General features: G+C 41.8%; 1 protein-coding gene across 14 annotated transcripts in view; it reads left to right on the forward strand.

The window, feature by feature from the left end:
- The window catches only part of MAGI1 (membrane associated guanylate kinase, WW and PDZ domain containing 1), a 643,759-nt gene that overhangs the window by 560,306 nt on the left and 64,272 nt on the right, over positions 1-19,181 (forward strand). For all 14 annotated transcript variants that reach the window (XM_055557176.1, XM_055557178.1, XM_055557179.1 and 11 more), the window contains 2 exons: positions 2,984-3,166; positions 3,692-4,312. In XM_055557176.1, the coding sequence (XP_055413151.1) occupies positions 2,984-3,166; positions 3,692-4,312 (804 nt within the window). The remainder of the gene's footprint in view (positions 1-2,983; positions 3,167-3,691; positions 4,313-19,181) is intronic.

The following is a 19,181-nucleotide window of genomic DNA, read 5'->3' on the forward strand; positions in this document are numbered from 1 at the left end:
ATGAGTAGATGTTTTTGGGCCGAGACCCAGAAGTTCCAGATTCAGTGAATCCAGGGCAGGCCCTAGAAATGAATACATAAAAAAAGGCTACCCAGGTGATCCTTCCACATCACCAGATCTTACAACTGGTGACTAGTCAGCAGATTAGCCTGTCTTAGAAAATTACGTGTGCCACAAGGCTGCAGCAGAGAGCTCCTCATTCCACTGCTTGTATATAGAAAAGCACTTCTCCAAAGCTACAGTAACTGATGCCCTACCTGTACATAAAACATAATAAAATGTGCATAAATGTGGAACCCTCTGATCTTCCCTCCCTAGTTAAATGTTGAAACAGAAAGTCAGTGTGTAATTTCAAAGTCCTCTTCATGTCTCTTTTAAGCTGAAAGCATTCTCAACTCAAAATATGCTAATGGCTTTTTAAAACATTCATTTCTATAAACTGCCAGACACATTTTTACATTTTCTAACTTTGCTATAATCAGGGTGAAAAGCTTACACACCCAGCCACCTCTTGCAGCCTTCTCAAAGACACGTTAAATTTCATTTCTTTGTGCTCTTATTCTTTCGTTCATTCAACACACATTTTTGGAGCACACACAATGAAACAGGCCATGTTTTATTTACACTCTGGACATGCAGTCAGGAATCCTTGTTGGTTCTAGTGTTGTATGTATGAGCATGTGCTGTGCCTCTCCTGCAGTGGGGTATGGGGGAGAGGGACATAAAACTCCCAATCAGTGAGTATCCCATGTAGGATGGTGATAAATGCTGAGATCACGGGGGAGCCTGGTGGGCTGCCATCTATGGGGTCGCACAGAGTCGGACACGACTGACGCAACTTAGCAGCAGCAGCAGCAGCAGCAGAAGAGGGATTGTGAATGCTGGAGGAGATATTGCAGTATTTAATAAGGGGACAGAGAGTGTCTCACTGAAAAGTTGATGGTTATTGATGTCTTTGCCTAAGTGAAATATGTGTTTGCCTTAAAGCTTTCCCTAGTAGCCTCTGCTTCAATAATAGCTGCTATTCGCATATCCCATAAAGGGAAATTCAGGGGTTATCTGAATGGTTCTCAATTTTCCATCTAGTAATTGCCATGGCAACTCTTTCAGTACAATCCCTGACTGCGCTTGACATCCCTTCCCTGGTGCTTTGGCAGATGACTTCACATGGTGAATCCAGCTCGGTCTTGCCTTTCTTTAGCCATGGTGACAAGACTATAGTTTGTTGTGCTTCCAGCCAGCCTTGGGACTACAGTAGAGGGGAGCAGGTTAGTGAGCAGACCTGTGACTCCAGGCAATTTAAAAAAGCCTTCTTAAGAGCCAGAGACTTTTGAAATGTGCAATTAAAAATTGTATGTGTTCCCAGAGACCTTTTTAAAAAGACCTTTCAGATGTAGATAACCAAAAATAACTTTCCTTCCTGCGTGCCAGCCTCCTAGTGCAGGGGTATATGGAGACATGGAGATTTTTTTCTCCTTTTTTTGGATAGCGTTTTTGGTAGAAAAGTAATAGGGCATATGGGGAAGCTGTGTCAAGCGCAGGAGATAGGAAGTATAATAGGAGAGCTGAAAGAGTCTGAGCCTAGAATGATGTTCACTACTTTGGAATAATCAGGAAAATTCAATTGAGCTTCTCAATTACAGAGAAAGGCCCAAACTCAAAATAAAACATTGGATTTGTGCGTAAAATGTTATTTGTGAATGTTATCAAGAGAATTCACTAAATGTTTGGAAACTGTTTAGCTGTATATGTGTTAATTTATTTTTAATGAGACAACTGATTTTGGACATACCTAGGCTATTTCACAAATTGTTAAATGATGCAAATGGACAGGAAAAATCAGTGGAATTTAGAATTCAATTCAAAATAGTGACTCCTTTAATTTTTAAAATAGCGATTCTCTATTTATTTACTTTTGGTTGTGCTGGATCTTCATTAAAGTGCATGGGCTTTCTCGCGTTGCATCGAGTGGGGGCCTGCTCTCGAGTTGCGATTTGTGGGCTCCTCATTGTGGTGGTGTCTCTTGTCCTGGAGCACGGGCTCTAGGTTGTTCAGGCTTCAGTGATTGTGTTGCATGGTCTCAGCCGTTGTGGTGCACAGGCTTAGTTGTGCTGGGGCGTGGTACAATCTTCCCAGACACCCAGGCATGCGGGATGAACCCATGCCCCTGCACTGGAACGTGAAGTCTTAGAGAGTGTGTATTAGTCACTCAGTTGTTTCTGACTCTTTGTGACCCCATGGACTGTAGTCCACCAGGCTCCTCCATCCATGGGATTCCCCATGACAAGAATACTGGAGTGGGTTGTCATTTCCTTCTCCAGGGGATCTTCCCGACCCAGGGATTGAACCCGGGTCTCCTGCATTGCAGGCAGACTCTTTACCGACTGAGCCACAGGGAAGACCTCCTAACCACTGGACAAACAGGGAAGTCCCATGAGTCTCCATTTTTTATTTATATGAGTTATTCTTTGTGACCATACTATGTCTCCTGGTATCATCTGTTTATTTTCAGAATGAGTTTTCTCTTTGAAAAGTTTCTGTGTAATTGACTCTACAAATGGGAGCCAAACTCAAGACAACATACTGGAAGCATAGTAGAAAATATCATCTGTAACAAAACAAAAGACACAAAGCAAAGACCCACTCCATTTTTTCTGAGGGGCCTCATAGCAGCTCAGTTGCTGTCAAACTACATGAAACAAGACCAAGGATCTGTGTCAGACAGTGGACACCAATGTCATCCTTCTGCTACATTTTCTTTGGATCTCCGTGCTGACACACAGTGAACCCTAGCCCCCTCCTTACACTGAAGGGTCTGGGAATTCCCTTATAACTGAAATCAAGAAGGGCTTTATTGAAACACCTCTGTGCCCCCATGCCCCAACACAGGAGTTTGGAGAGATATCTCTAACTTGTATCATTTCTTATTTACTTCATCTTTTCACTCATGGTGACCTTCCTTCCACATCTTGTTTTGATGCAGGCAAACCCTTTTTTACACGAAACCCTTCAGAGTTGAAAGGCAAATTCATTCACACGAAGCTGCGGAAAAGCAGTCGTGGCTTTGGCTTCACAGTTGTTGGAGGGGATGAACCTGACGAGTTTCTGCAAATCAAGAGCTTGGTCCTAGATGGTCCTGCCGCCCTGGATGGCAAGATGGAAACAGGTATGAGACACCACATGGTCCTGTGTGGTCAGGACCAGACAACACCGTGGTTTCTTGAGCTTGTCATTGTCCTTTAAAAACTTGGCGAATGAGCAAGCTTACTGTACTACGTAAATGTGTTCCCTGGTATAGATGAAAACCTTTGAAGCTGCTTTAACATTTTCCGTTTTGGGGAACTGTTAGGGTGCTGACGAGTATAGAAAAGGAGTAATTTACTAAAAATGCAGATCCATTTGAATGAATGAATTCTCAACTTGGTATTCTGCAGTGATTTTTTTTTTTTTTTTTTTTACAAAAAAGCTCAAATGTTCTTTCAATGATCATTATATTCCCATTAGCAGGGAAGCCAGTAAATGCTACAAGAATGCCTTATTAGCATAAACAAAGTAATAGCAGCTGTCTTTTTGTGCCTTGCAGTATCACCCCCTAATCCAATTTCAGTTCAACTTCTTATTGGTAGGATTTTATAGTATAAAATTGATAGACTTTCCTGGGCAGTTTTTTTAATCCCCAACTCTTTTGCAGGAGACGTAATTGTGAGCGTGAATGACACCTGTGTTTTGGGACACACGCATGCACAAGTTGTGAAAATCTTCCAGTCCATTCCCATTGGTGCCAGCGTGGACCTTGAACTCTGCCGAGGTTATCCATTGCCTTTTGACCCAGATGACCCCAACACAAGTTTAGTGACTTCGGTGGCCATTTCGGATAAAGAACCAATTATTGTGAATGGGCAAGAGACCTATGACTCGCCAGCTAGTCACAGTAGTAAAACAGGCAAAGTCAGCAGTTTGAAGGATGCCAGGCCAAGCAGCCCTGCGGATGTGGCTTCAAATGGTTCCCATGGTTACCCCAATGACACTGTCTCTTTGGCTTCCTCCATAGCCACTCAGCCAGAACTCATAACTGTTCATATAGTGAAAGGGCCAATGGGTTTTGGTTTTACTATCGCGGACAGTCCTGGGGGTGGCGGCCAAAGAGTGAAACAGATTGTTGACAGTCCAAGGTGCCGAGGCCTGAAAGAAGGGGATCTTATAGTGGAAGTTAATAAGAAGAATGTGCAGGCCCTAACTCACAACCAAGTCGTGGACATGCTCATCGAATGTCCAAAGGGAAGTGAGGTCACATTATTGGTGCAACGAGGAGGTATGTAGATTTATTTTGTTTCATTTTTTTAAAACCTTACATCCATTGTTATATATACTGGTTATCAGGTGGCTCTTTGGGGCTTTCTAAATGTCTACTCCTTTAAGATCATTTTTATTTAAATACTGGGAAATGCATTCAGAATGCCTTCTGATTTCTCCAAATGCTAGCCTCTTTAGACTAAAGGTTATGTTTTACATTATGTGTTTATACAAAGGGCATGCGCATGGGGTAATACTGTTGCTGAGAGTGGGATCCAGCTGCTCGAGACTCAAAAGCCAATAAAAATGCAAGGCTGGTGGAAAGGAAAACTTGCTTTGTTTTGGAGGCGGGCAACCTGAGGGAGGATGGACTCATGTCCAGAGGCCGAGTCCCACCCAGCCCTCCCCCACTGACATTCAGTGGGCCAGAACTTTTATAGCAGAAGGAGGAGGTGTATAGGCAGAGAGAAGAGGCTGCATGTGGAAACAGCACCGTCGTCTTACAATTGGTCATGCAGTGGTCTGATCAGTGTCATCTTGATTGTTTCAAAGGCAGTTAGTTTTCAGTTCCAGGGTCAGTTTATTCCCGTTTCTTTGAGGCCGGTTCTCAGAATTGTGGCAGCTTATGTCATGGCTACATTCTGATCATCAGGTAGTTAGCTTATTCCACCTGATGGGGGTTTCAGTGTTTATAAAACAGCTCAAAGGATATGGCTCCAAATGCTATTTGTAGCCATTGAGGAAGACCTCAATGTCCCTGACTTTGCTTAGTGACTAAACTAATATTTTTTGGTTCTGTTTGATTGTTTTCATTTGCTTCTGCATTTTCTCACTTCTCCAATTAAACTTAATCTTTGACTAAAGTTTTTCTATGGACAAAAGACAGGCGGAAGACCTGGAGGGAAAGAACCATAGTATCCTGCTCTGTTTCAATTTCCTTTAAACGTAAATCAAACTGTGCCTTATAAAACCCATTAAGATTTGAAAACCTTTATCCTGTAAGTCTCCTGAACCTGGTCTGCACAGCGTGCATGTGAAATGTAGCTCTTGTCCACTCTTCCAGCCTCATCTCACACTCCTCTCCCTTCCTCAGTGTGCTTGGCCACCTGGCTTCTCTGTGATGCCTTCAGTTCTCTAAGCCCTTCTGTCTCAGGGCCTTTGCACTTTCTGTTTCCATTGCTTGGAAAACTTTTCCCCAACTCTTCACTTGGCTGGCTCAGTCTCACTCAAGTCTCCTCCTGAGAGAGGGATTCTCTGATTATTTCTCTAACGTAGCCCCCAGCAATCCTGTGTAATCCCTGTTGCATCACTCCATTTCTTGTTAGCTTTTATCATAGTCATTATTATTGCAAGCCATTGTTTTGTACATTTTCTTATTTTTCTTTGTTGCTCTCCCTTTTTCATTAGAATCTAATATCCTTAAAGCCAGGGCCCATGTCTGCATGCTGACAGTTGTCCCTGGCATTTAACATAGTACCCGACTCCTGCTAGGTGTTCATGCCTGAACAGATAATGAATGAAGGGACATGTGATTATTATTTCCCTTGGTGGGAGCAACAGTTGCATGAATCATATTAAAAACATCTCAGCATACCCACATTTTGATGAAGTGGTTAAGAATCTCAGAGAAGTGAGGTATTCTAAATAAATCTTGAGACAGTTGGCTTTCTTCTTTTTCCCCTGTCAGCACCCCCATCCCCCCACCCCTGTCCCACCAGAACTTCTAGGACCTCACACTGAGAAGTATTTCCTGGGTCAGTGTTTGTGGCTAATCTTGACTGATTACCCCCCACAATGGGCAGGAGATTGGTAGTTCCCCTGACTCTTGCCAACATGATGTGTTTATGCACAGAGTATTCTGACCCTCGGAGAAAAGATCAGGACCAGACTTCTACTTTCTCTCTGTTTCACTGAGATGGAAAAGCTTGTGTATGTTGCAACAGCGATGATCTTGGGCTCTCATGAAACTATGTGTTCTGTGATCAAAATGATTGGGGTTGTTGGAAGGGAATCCAGAATTCAGAACTGTCTTTGTGAATCACAGTGCTGAGTTCACCATTCTTAAACAGATATAAAGGCCATTTGCACATTTTTTCAAAGAGTTATTTCTACCAATAATATTTTGAAGTGTCTTCTTGTACCCAGATCACTTGATTTCACAGATGTGTTTTTATCAGTGACCAAGATGTTACAGGAAGTGACTTGAGGTTAAGGATGAGGAGGAGGGGGAGAGGGTGGAGGATGGTAGTACCTGGCACTCACAAGGAGGAGAGCAGTTTACAAAGTGCTTTTCAAACCTACATGTGCCTCTCAGGCCATGTTTACCATGTCCCTGAAAAGGTAGGCAGGTAGCAACCAAGAGCAGGATTGAGAAGTTCACCCGGATTCTTGGGTTTCCAGTCCAGTATTCTGCTTTACTTAACTCTGAATACCACTGATTTTTGCATATTTGCTGGTTTTAGTGGCCAGCAAGTTGGAAACTTGTAAATAGTTTTTGGTACATCAGGGCATCTGATTCATCCACTGCTCATTTGACATTACAAATCACACTGTTCTCCTTCTTCATTTATTTGCCCCTCCATTTCTTTTGTCATTTTGTTCAGTTTTTCTTTTCCATTCAATTTAATTTCGAAGGGACGAAAAACAAAGTATCATTGTAATCTACTAAACCACGATGGTTAATGGAACCATTTTGTAATGAATCTGCCCAAGCTAGCAAACAACTCATTATAAAAACATATCCCTAGCTGATTCACTTTGTTGTACAACAGAAACTAACACAACATTGTAAAGCAATTATACTCCAATAATAAAATTAAAAAGTTTTTTTAAAGAGTGTACAGGGAAGCATGTTAAAGAATCTTAACCACAGCAAAATACAATGGAAATGATCAGACTATTCATCAATAAAGTATGGGTTAAAAATAAAATACCCTTGATTTCAAATATGTTTATTTTCTCTCTTAATTCCTCAGACCGTCTTTCGGTTAATGCCATTACATTATAACATTAAATTAACAAGAGAAGCTCCAGAATACATTACCACATTAGTCAAGATCTGCATAGTTTATTCCAGAACCTGAGTAATTTAAAATCACTGTAACATCAGCAGTATTTAAAATATGCTATATGCTTTGCGTTTGATTTATGTATCGGATAGAACGTTTGTACATCTTCCCGTGGCAAGCCAGCACCAGCTACTATTAATCTTTCTAGAAAGCATATAAATATATTTGTTTCTGCCATATATCAGTTATTTGAATCAGGGCTGGCATTTTAATCATTCTTCTTGTATGATGGGAGTGTAAATGAGAAGGTTTGATGATCAATAAGGATAGCAGCTAGGTTAAATGAGAAAGCAAATGGCCACTTCACTGATTCTTTCTAATGAATCTCATTTGTGTCTTAACTCCTGGTAAGCAGATTGATAAACTCATTAAGTCCACACTTTGCTTGATTCTCAGGATTTTATATCTCAAGGATGGTACTTTCTGTGCTTTAAAGAAGTAGTCTTTCTACTTTGGGGCAAAACTTAGCTACATTTGCATTTTGGTTTTCACTCTTAGTCTCCTAAACTCATTTTTTATTTTTGTTCTGGTTGAGATCAGGTGTGTTTTGTTTTTCTTTCCATCTCCCTCCTGCCAACCTGAAAATAAGCAGAGGTTGAAATATTATTTGTAAATTTCTGGAGACAATTTTCGGGGTCAGGCTTGGGCTTGCTGGGGGTGTCCATCTGTAGCCTTGTCAGTTGGGATCGTTAATGATTTGTTTATAGGTGTCTTCTCCGTAAACAAGTCCGTGTCTGTGGCTAGCAGTCAAGTTCTATAAAGGGCAGCCCCTTCTTCCTTTGTCTGGCTTCCCATCGTCCCATGGCCAGTCCATTCCTCCTTCTCCCTCTGCTGTCCAGTCAGGAGAATGCCTTTTATTTTTCTTAATTTTTCACAGAGCATTTGCATTTAGAAGACCCATCACCTGACACCAGTGTGAGTCTAGAGTCTTTTTTACGTGTTTGGAAAATGGTGCTACAAGGTTATTACTATTGTTTTGAATAATTTTTTTTTAATTTACAAAAGATGAAGAATTTGTTTCATAAAGGTTTTTCACTTTTAGAAAGGGATTATACTATATGTAGCATAACTACCTGTGCCCCCTGTGTATTTTGTGTATTTGGCTAATTTATACCTAGTAGGAAGTATGATGCTTTTGAAGATACCATTGGGGGTGGAGTCAGAATACTCTGTTTCAAGAGACAACTTGGAATATTTTTTGAAAGAGAAGACAGAATATGTGTGTTGAAAAAGCTGAACTGAGAACTTCCCTGGTGGTCCAGTGGTTAAAGACTCTGAATTCCCAATGAAGAGGCCTGAGTTCATTCCCTGATCAGGGAACTAGATCCCACATGCCACAGCTAAGATTCAGCGTGGCCAAATTAAAAAAAAAGAAAGTACATATCATTTTGTTTTTGTTGTTGTTCGGTCACTGGGTCATGTCCGACTCTTTGCAACCCCATGGACTGTAGCATGCCAGGCCTCTCTGTCCTATACTATCTGCTGGAGTTTGCTCAAACTCCTGGCCATTGAGTTCTTGATGCCATCCAACCATCTCACCCTCTGTCGCCCTCTTCTCCTCCTGCCCTCAGTCCTTCACAGCATCAGGGCCTTTTCAACGAGTCAGCTCTTTGCATCAGGTGGCCAAAGTATTGGAACTTCAGCTTTGGCGTCAGTGCTTCCTATGAATATTCAGAGTTAATGTCCTTTAAAATTGACTGGTTTGATCTCCTTGCAATCCAAGGGACTCTCAGGAGTCTTCTCTAGCACCACAGTTCGAAAACATCAGTTCTTTGGTGCTCAGCCTTCTTTATGGTCCAACTCTCACATGTATCCATGACTACTGAAAAAACCATAGCTTTGACTGTAATGGACCTTTGTTGACAAAGTGATATCTTTGATTTTTATGCACTGTCTAAGTTTGCTATAGTACTTTGGCCACCTCATGCGAAGAGTTGACTCATTGGAAAAGACTGATGCTGGGAGGGATTGGGGGCAGGAGGAGAAGGGGATGACAGAGGATGAGATGGCTGGATGGCATCACTGACTCGATGGACGTGAGTCTGAGTGAACTCCGGGAGTTGGTGATGGACAGGGAGGCCTGGCGTGCTGCGATTCATGGGGTCGCAAAGAGTTGGACATGACTGAGCGACTGATCTGATCTGATCTGATCTGAAGTTTGCTACAGCTTCTCTTCCAAGGAGTAAGCATGTTTTAATCATCTTGTTTTAAGTGTTATTTAAAAGAAAAAGCTAAAATGAGGGTTCCAGGAGTCTGCCTATAGTTCAACCTCTGCCTGTAACTCCTCTATAACTCTGACTGGGTTACAACTCCTGCCCTGAGACTCATTTCTTTGTCAAAAAAAAAAAAAAAAAAAAAGGATATTTTGAACTAGATCATCTTTAGGATGACCACTCTAATTTTTTTTTTTTGACCACTCTAATTTTATGCCAATACTTTCATTGATGTGTAGAGGAAAGAAAGATTCAAGAGTCAGATGATGCAAGTTTAAATTCCAACTCCTGCCTTTATTCCCTTTGTGACTTTAGGCAAGTCGTCTGAAAAAAGTAGCACTTGTGCCAGTTCCTGACCTAGAAGCAGTCACGTGATGAGTAGTGTGTTACTGATCTTATCTAGTATCAGAAGCCCCTGAGTGTGGTAGCTTATTTTTTCTCTTTTTAAAAAGAGTTTTATCCTTTATCTGCAGAATCTTAATCTGAGTACACGAAGTGCAGGCACCTGTTTGGTTTTTTTTTTTTTTAGAAGCTCTACCAGCAATTCTGATATAAAATCAGAATTGGAATCAGTCTTAGGCTCCTGCCCTCCTGATTCCTTCTCATTTTGATTCTGTGACATATAAATGGAAGTTAAATAAGTTTATAAAGTTTAACAGTTGTTTTCATTTCTAAGTAATATTCTTCTTCTAAAGTCTACTTTCTAAGCAACAGATTTCTCCATCTTTGCTAAGGTCCATTGCAGCTCCCAGATTTGATATTTTTCTACTTTAGAGGAGGTTAGAAAGGAGGAGTTGGTCTCAGAGATGCTTCTTTTGATCTCATCCCCCGAGTGGCTTTAGCTGATCAAAACGGAATTAGAAGTGATGCTTTGTTTACTGAGTGCTCTTGTCAGTGCTCTTTGTTTACTCAGTGCTCTTTACATTCAGATCCTAAAATTTTAGGATCTGAATGTAAAGTAATGAAATGCTAGGATTCCTGGAGGGCAAGACTATCCAACTTGTACTTTTGTGTCTCTGGACATCATGGGGAACCTGGTATGTAGTAAGGTCTCAGTTAAATACCAACTGGATAAATTTAACTTCCTCTGCAAGTCACATTAGAAAATTAATTATGTAGCTTCACAGTCACTCTTCATAACTTCTGAAACATAAGAGAGAGATGTTAAAAGACAACAAATTAGGTATAAAAATGGTGGTAGTGATAGTAATGATTGTGTTAAAAATATTATTGGTTATACTATGTAGCAGAATTGTTACCATGGTACAAGCGATACATACACACTTAAATAAAACCTCTTAGCATCCCATTGTTGCAACCACATTGGAAGCATCCATTTGGAGTGTGATTCTGAACAGGGCTCTGTGGAAAATGAAGGCAGTGATTGGTAGGGGGGAAAGGGAATTGCTTTTGCTGTAGGTGTTGCGACTCCACAGTTAAATTTGCTTAGTATATAAAGCAAAAGGGAAATTTCTGGTTTAGGTGGTATGTATAAGACACTTCCTTGCTTAAAGCTTTTGTAATAAAAACACTAAATGCTTCCACAGTGTGCCAGGCTGAGTTGGTTCTAAACATTTTACATGTCTAGCCCTCTGAAGTGATTAAAACCTGGTTGTTGTTTAGTCGCTAAGTAGTGTCTAACTCTTTTGCGACCACGTGGACTGTAGCCCACCAGGCTTCTCTGCCCATGGGATTTTCCAGGTAAGAATACTGGAGTGGGTTGCCATTTCCTTCTCCAGAGGATCTTCCTGACTCAAGGATCGAACATGCATCTCCTGCATTGGCAGGCGGATTCTTGACTGCTGAGCCACCAGGGGAGCCTGATTAAAACCTTATCTCCCCTTTAATGATTTTTTAAATAGGAAATCATTTACATTTTTATTTATTTATCTTTGAGGTCTTTATTGAATTTGTTGCAATATTGCTTCTGTTTTATGTTTTGTTTTTTTTGGCCCCGAGGCATGTGGAATCTTAGTTCCCTGACCAGGGATCAAACCTGCACCCCAAGAATTGGAAGGCAGAGTCTTAACCACTGGACCAGCAGGGAAGTCTCTCCCTCCACTTAAGAGGAGAGGATCCTGAGGCCCAGAGAAGCTCACTGATTTACCCGGAATCACACAGCTGAATTTGAACCCAGTGATTCTACTTCCAAAGACAAATGTCTTACCCACTATGTTAAGCAGCCTCCTGGCTTTTAGATAAGAAGCTCCAATACCGTAACTGTTGAGCAGTACGCCTTATACATAAAGGAATGAATGAGGTCTGAAGTCCATGGCAAATTAATGCAACTTAATTTTCATACAAATTAATGATGATATTTAGTTGATTAAATCGTCATCGATCCACATAGGGAAAGCAATATCTAATCTCATCATCCAAGCACATGATTAGCATTAGCTCTTCTTTGTGTGTGTTTTTCCTCTGTCTGAAACGATGTAGAACCATCATAATTAGAACTGCAGTGAGCTGTGCCCTGCCTCAGAGTTAACCCCGAGTTATCTGGCGCCTCTGTTCTCTTTGCCCTCTGGTCACGGACTGGAGAATGAATTGCAAATTGCACCACTTAAGGTTTGACTGCCAGAATCTCTTCAGTTGAGCTGCAGGGCCTCAGAAAGGAAAATTCAGGTTGCTGGCTGAGTGATACCCTAATAGAGGTGGAGAGTCCTACGTATTCACGTCAGCACAACCCATCCCCTCCCCCTCCTCTGTCCTGTCATCCTCCCCTGTCTTCCCCGGCCTCTGCTATCCATCATGTGGCACCTGGCCTTGCCGTGGCCTTGCAACAGGTCTCGAAGCTTCCTGTAGTCCATTCTCCAGCTAGAGTGATTGAAAGTCAATTGGCTGCAGTCACTGCTTGTGTCAGGATGACGTCCCATCATTCAGAGGCAACTCCCAAGTCCTGTGGCACAGCCGAGAGCTGCTCTTTTTTCTGTCTGTGTATTTCTTCTTGCAGAGAGCCACGGGGCTCTCTCACTGCTGTCCTTCAGGCTTCTGCTCTGACTGCTACATAGCAAACAGTGTCCACCGCCATCATGCTCTGCTCTTTCCTCCGTGAGAGCAAAGACTGGGTCTCAATCACGATTGGATCCTCACCACCTAAAATTGTGCCTGGCACATTGTAGGTCTTCAGAAAATTCTCTATATTGAAAGAAAAATAGAAATGAATGCCAGGCCATTTGTTTTCATAAGTCCTCATCATCTTGGACAGAACTTTCTGGGATGAGCGCTTATCATTAGAGCTGGGAAGATGGGCAGCAGGAGATGGACCACCTCAGAAATCACAGAGCATGAAGGTGACATAGCCTGACTTCCAACCCAGACTTCTTGGCCTACAAAACCCATCCCTCTATCATGGGCTGTTCTAAATGGCAAGGGAAACATGGTACAAATGAATTTATATACAAGATAGAAATAGACCCACAGACAGTAGATAACAAACTTATGGTTACCAAAGGGGAAGGGATAAATTAGGAGTTTGGCATTAATAGATACACACTGCTATGCATATAATAGATAAACGACAAAGACCCACGGTATAGCATAGGAAATAGTTTATAATAACCTATAAGAGGAAAGAGTCTGAAAAATATTACACACACACATACACATACACGTGTGTGTGTATGTGTGTGTGTGCTTAGTCACTCAGCCATGCCTGACTCTTGTGTGACCCCATGGACTGTAGCCTGCCAGGCTCCTCTGTCTGTGGGATTTTCCAGGCAGGAATACTGGAGCAGGGTGCCCTTTCCTACTCGAGGGGATCTTCCCGACCCAGGAATCGAACCCATATCTCTTGAGTCTCCTGCATTGGCGGGTGGATTCTTGACCACTGCGCTACCTGGGAAGCCTGTGTGTGTGTGTGTGTGTGTGTGTGTGTGTGTGTGTGTGTGTATGAGCAGTTATACACGTATGTGTATAACTGAATCACTGTGCCGTGTACCTAAAACTACACAACATTGTGAACCAGCTCTACTTCAACTAAATAAATAAATGACAAGGAAATAGATTACATGACAGTGGATCGTGGTCCACTTAAGCCTGTTCCCCAGGTCCAGTGCAGTTGTCCCTATCCACATGTGGCTATTTAATTAAAGTTAAATACAATGTAAAAGGTAGTCTGAGGGACCACATTTCAAGAACTGAAGAGCCATTTGTGACCCATGGCTACCATATTGGACAGTGCAGTTTTAGAATCTTTGCATCCTCGTAGAAAATGCTGTTGGACAGTGTTGCTTTAGAGATTTTGATTATTTTGCCCTCAAAAGTGCTATGTTGATTATCCTTCATTTTACCTTTTCTCTTATTTTTAATGCCTTTTAAAGCAGAAAAATATGAAATTGAAGGCAACTTCATGGTTAATGTACTTCTTTTATACAGATAATAATAATAATAGGTCCTATTTATTAAATTCTTTCCATGTGTAGGTACTGCTCTCAGCTGTCTACATGTGTTAACTGGATGTTAGGGGTCATGAGGAATTGAGACTCAGAGAACATGAAACACTTGAAACATATTAGCACTTGGGCGATCTGCTATGTTCCAGTCCTGAGATGGCTTATCAGCTTTTAACCTGGCCAGGAAGCATCTCATGTGTTATACTGGACTGCTGTTAAGGAGTTTAATTTACATTATTATATTATGTAAAGTATCTTTACCCCAAAAATGGAAGAAACTTTAACACAAAAAAAATTCACCTTAAATTCTTATATATAAAATAGTATATAATCTGCTGCATGAACTATCATCAATTTACAGTTTGTCAGACCTCTACTTAAAAAAGGAAGGTGTAGAAGTCATCTTGGTGCATTTATCTGGTTTGGTATCTCAAACTAATTGACCTCCCCGCTTACCTGTGATGCTTGGTTTTTCTAGTAATTTTGAAAGTCAAGTCCTCTTATTAAATCCAGTGTGCTACCTAATAACTTCTTAGTGATTAAATGTAAACTTAATGCACCAAGTTATTTGCTTTTGTGCACTATTTATTATAAATGTATATGTGATTTATAATCTTCATTAAGGACTGGTGACGTTGTCTCCCCTTTCTGGAAGAGTGTAGGAATTTCAAGTTAGAATTATTGCATTGGTCTGTGGGCTGTAGAGGAGAAGGCAATGGCACCCCGCTCCATTACTCTTGCCTGGAAAATCGCATGGACAGAGGAGCCTGGAAGGCTGCAGTCCATGGGGTTGCTAAGAGTTGGGCATGACAGAGCGACTTCACTTTCACTTTTCACTTTCATGCATTGGAGAAAGAAATGGCAACCCACTCCAGTGTTCTTGCCTGGAGAATCCCAGGGACGGGGGAGCCTGGTGGGCTGCCGTCTCTGGGGTCACACAGAGTTGGACACGACTGAAGTGACTTAGCAGCAGCAGCAGCAGTGGGCTGTAAAATACTCATTCTGCCTACAAGTCTGCATTTAAATGTAAACAGGTTCTTTTGTTTTCCCTTTTGGGGGGGACAAATTCCTAAACATTGTGGACCAGGCATTGTCTAGGTGCTGGGAATGAAACAGATCATCCACAAACCAAACAAGTTTACTGCAGATTTCATGACCCTTTTATTCTACAGGAAAGAGAAAAAGGGCAGAAATATTCAGATGAGCAAGAAAATATCATCCAGAGAGAAGTGCTGTGAGGAAACTGGCTGAAGTGGTGTGGGAATGACAGAGGAGTAGGGCTGCTTTCAATTAGGTGACAAGATTTGAGTGACCGCAAGGAAGGAAACAGCATTCCAGGAACAAGGGACAGTTGATGCCAAGGCCCCAAGAAGGAACTAGAATGGGGGACAGTGTGGCTGAAGAAAGATGAGCAAGGGGAGTGGTGATGAGCTTCAGAGACCAGCAACCAGGGTCTGGAATTCGGATTTTATTTTTTGTGTGATGTCTGGTTTTAAGAAATGCAAGGATGAGATCTCGTTAACATTTTAAACAATCCCTCTGGCATATTTGTTGAGAATATATTTTAGAGGAATTGATGTGGAAGGGGAGACCCAGTAGGGCCATTGTGGTGGTTGGAGAAGGGTGTTTGCAGTGTAAACTCTTGTGATGGCCGTGGAGACAGAGGGAAGTTGGGGCTCGGGGGTGGTGTTAAGGAGTGTTCAGGAGTGTTCAGGAGAGTTGACAGCACTGGGTAGGTTGACTCAAGATAAGGGTTGGCCAACTCTTGTCTCTGAAGGACCAGATGGTCTGTATTTTCACTTTGTGGGCCACATACTCTGTTACCACTACTCTCCTCTGCCATTGTAGCAGATGACATGAACACAAATGGATTGGTTGTGTTCCAAGAAAACATTATTTGGTCCTGGGGCTACAGTTTGCTGAGCCCTGCTGAAGAAGGAAAGGAAAGGAGAGGAACCAGGAATGACCCCCAAGTTTCTTGCTGGGGCAGGTAGATAGACAGAGGGACCATTTGTTAAGATGTGTATACTGAAGTAGGAGTGGATGGGCCTTGAACTCAGGCATCAAGGGTGCCTTCTCAGACATGGTAACTGTGAAATGCCCATCTGACATCCAAGTGGAGCAGAAACACAGGCAGTTGTCTGGGACCTGGAGTTCATTACTGGCAAGTTAGGACAGGAGAGATAAACACTTATGAGCCATTATCTTAGTAAGTTTGCTGCATACCACGAGCCGTGGCCTGTTACTAGGTCCTGAAACTACTGTACTGGGCTATGACCAGTGTTTTTCTCAAAAGCAAAATAAAATAGAAACAGTAATAATATGTCTTCCTCAGTAAAGATAAGCACATGTTCATGAAACTTTGACTTCTATGTGTGCATACACATATACACTCACATATGAACACATGTATGTATATGTGTGTGAATCTGTTACCAAGTGCATTTCTCACTGTGGACTATGTTCACTACCATTTGTCAAAAACATATGTAGATAGTATATAGAGCCATGAGGGTGAATGAAATTAGGGAAAGAGTAGAAAGGAAAGAAAGAGCCAGGACAGAGGCCTGGGGCACATCATCTTGCAGGGATCAAGCTGAGGAAGAGGGACTGGTAACGGAGATCATGGGGCACCCAGTGCAAACAGGAAGTGTGGTGTTATGAGTCCCAGAGAAGAAAGTATCTCAAGTGTATTCCTTCCACATCAGGAAGTGGAGGCATGTGAGGGTGGAAACATTGCGTGTGGCGTTGGTCATCTCTGAGAGCGGAATTCATGATGTGTCTATAAGCAGCAGCCTGGAGTGGGGCATAGAAGGCAGGAGTGGGGTGGGGATTTGATCAAGTGGTCCAAGAATTCTCCGTGTGAAATGGAGCAGAGAAAAGAGCTACTGGCTAGAGAGGTCGAGAGGGCTGTGCAGTTGAGAGAATTTGCCTTGGTTTTTCACATGGGAGACCGTGCAACATGTATGTCGATAGAAACAACCCAGAGGATAGAGAAACTGGAGATGCAGAGGAGAAAGGGGCATCATTGTAGGAGCGTGAGGGCTTTAAGAAGGGAAGGAAGTAGGACCCAGCGTAAGAGGAGGAGTTGGCCTTTCGAACAGTATTTGTAAGTTGCAGAAAACAGAACTAGATTTGGTGACTCCCTTTTCTCCTAAAATTAAGCTAGTGAAATTTCTGTGTATTTGGGGTTTTCTGTTTGTAGAATCAGTTGAGCTTATATATTATAGCTGTTCTTCCTCTCTGTTTCACATCCTTGTTCTAAACTGGTGACAAGCCGTTTTCCAGTTGACCCATTGTGTAATCGAGGTCTGAGTGCATTCCATGTGCACAGCCCTAGGATAAGGGGAGAGGAAACAAGGTACCCACAACCCAGATACAGAAACAAGACTAACCTGTGGATGTAACCAGCAGTAATCTGTAGTCTGAATCTGTGCCTACAGATTTGGGTAAGAGGTGCATCAAGGAGGAAAGGGGTGACAATGGCACCTTTTAAATGACATGAGGCCACAGCGGAGTGTCTCAGCCTCAGTACTGTTGACATTTAGGGTCAGATTTTTTTTTTTTTTTTAATTGGAGTTTAGTTGATTTACAGTGTTGTGTTACTTTCAGGTGTATAGCGAAGTGACTTGGTTATACAAGCGTCTATTCTTTTTCAAATTCTTTTCCCATATAAACCATTATAGAGTATTGAGTAGAGTTCCCTATGGTATACAGTAGGTCTTTATTAGTTATCTGTTTTGTATATAATAGTGTGTATATGTCAATTCCAGTCTCATAATCCCCGCCTTCCGCCCCCACGCTTAGGGCCAGATAATTGTTGCAAGGGTTCATCCTGTGCGTTGCCAGATGTTGAGCAGCTTCCCTGGTCTCTGCCCAGTGTGTGCCTGCCTCCACATTCCCTCCCTGAATGTCTTTAGACATTGACAGATGACCCCTGGGTGGGAATGGGACACAGTTACCATTTGCTGAGAACTACTAGACTGGAACTTTGAAGTACCTGAAGGATTGAGAATTGTGAATGGGTGGTCCATGAGTAGTATTTGGCATGACCCACTCATGTATTTTTTAGTAGTCTCCTTAAAAAGTATTTTTAAATTTACATGCCTTTGGTTGGTGCCAACAATTCCAATTTGCCACAGCCTGCCATTTCCTTTTTTATCCCATCTGGCCTCACACACTCCTGTGCTTTTCCTGCCCACTGCTCATACACAGTGGACTTTGAGACCCCAAAACAGCATGTGTGCAGGCACTGTGAGGAGGACCTGTTTCCTAGGAATTTCTTTTTACCATCCTTATCTCAAAATTTCAGGAACTGGCTGCTTTTCTTTTCTTTTGGATTTAATTTATACTTTTTTTTTGGTGACAAAAGAAAGATGACATCAGACTTTTTTTTCCTTGACATTGAAGTTTATTTTCTTCCTTTACTTTGGTTCTATATGAAAATTAATTAGTGATCACCTCCTTGGAATGGGGGCTGTGGTGTGAGAGGCATCTGATACAAGGAACATTATGTTGGTTTTTTTAATTACTATTCTCCCTTATTTGATACTAGTTTTGTGACTTCACTTCATTAAGCTTCTCTTTATTGGAAGAGGTATCTTCCTAGCCTTTCCTCTAAGCATTTTGCAGTTCTGAACATTTTCAAAACAGTTATTGAGGCAGAGAGTTTACTCAGGGTAATATTTTTCCACCTTCCTTCATTTTCCTTAAATTAAATCACACATTCTTTACCACCATCTGGAGTTAAGTGTCTGCTATGGTTTTTATTGAGTCTGTCTTTGCATTGCACCTGCAAATTTTAAAACATTCCCCAACTTGTATCCTGTCTGGTATTTCACATGTTTGTATTTGTGCTCAAAGATTAGTCATGTCCTTCATTTATGAACATAATCCTTTTTGGTTCCGAAATCATGTTGGTAGAATTTTAACATCTTTGAAAATAGCACTGGGTCGTTAGAAGTGTTTCCACTGGCAGCATGGAACCTGCCTTTTTGTATGCCAAGTTGCTACCTGGGTTTATGTGACAATCCTGTTTAGTGTGTGTGTGTTTCTAATGTTCTTGATGTGTTTTGTTTCTCACCATACTCAACAAATGCTGTTCAGCCTTTCTTTTGTGCAGTGGGCCTTCAGCACTGTGATAATCTCTCATTAGAGATGAATGACATGCGAGTAAACATCTAAAATACAGTGTGGTTAATCATATCCTCTCC

Source organism: Bubalus kerabau, chromosome 20 (genome assembly GCF_029407905.1).
Source record: "Bubalus kerabau isolate K-KA32 ecotype Philippines breed swamp buffalo chromosome 20, PCC_UOA_SB_1v2, whole genome shotgun sequence".
Taxonomy (NCBI): Eukaryota; Metazoa; Chordata; class Mammalia; order Artiodactyla; family Bovidae; genus Bubalus; species Bubalus kerabau.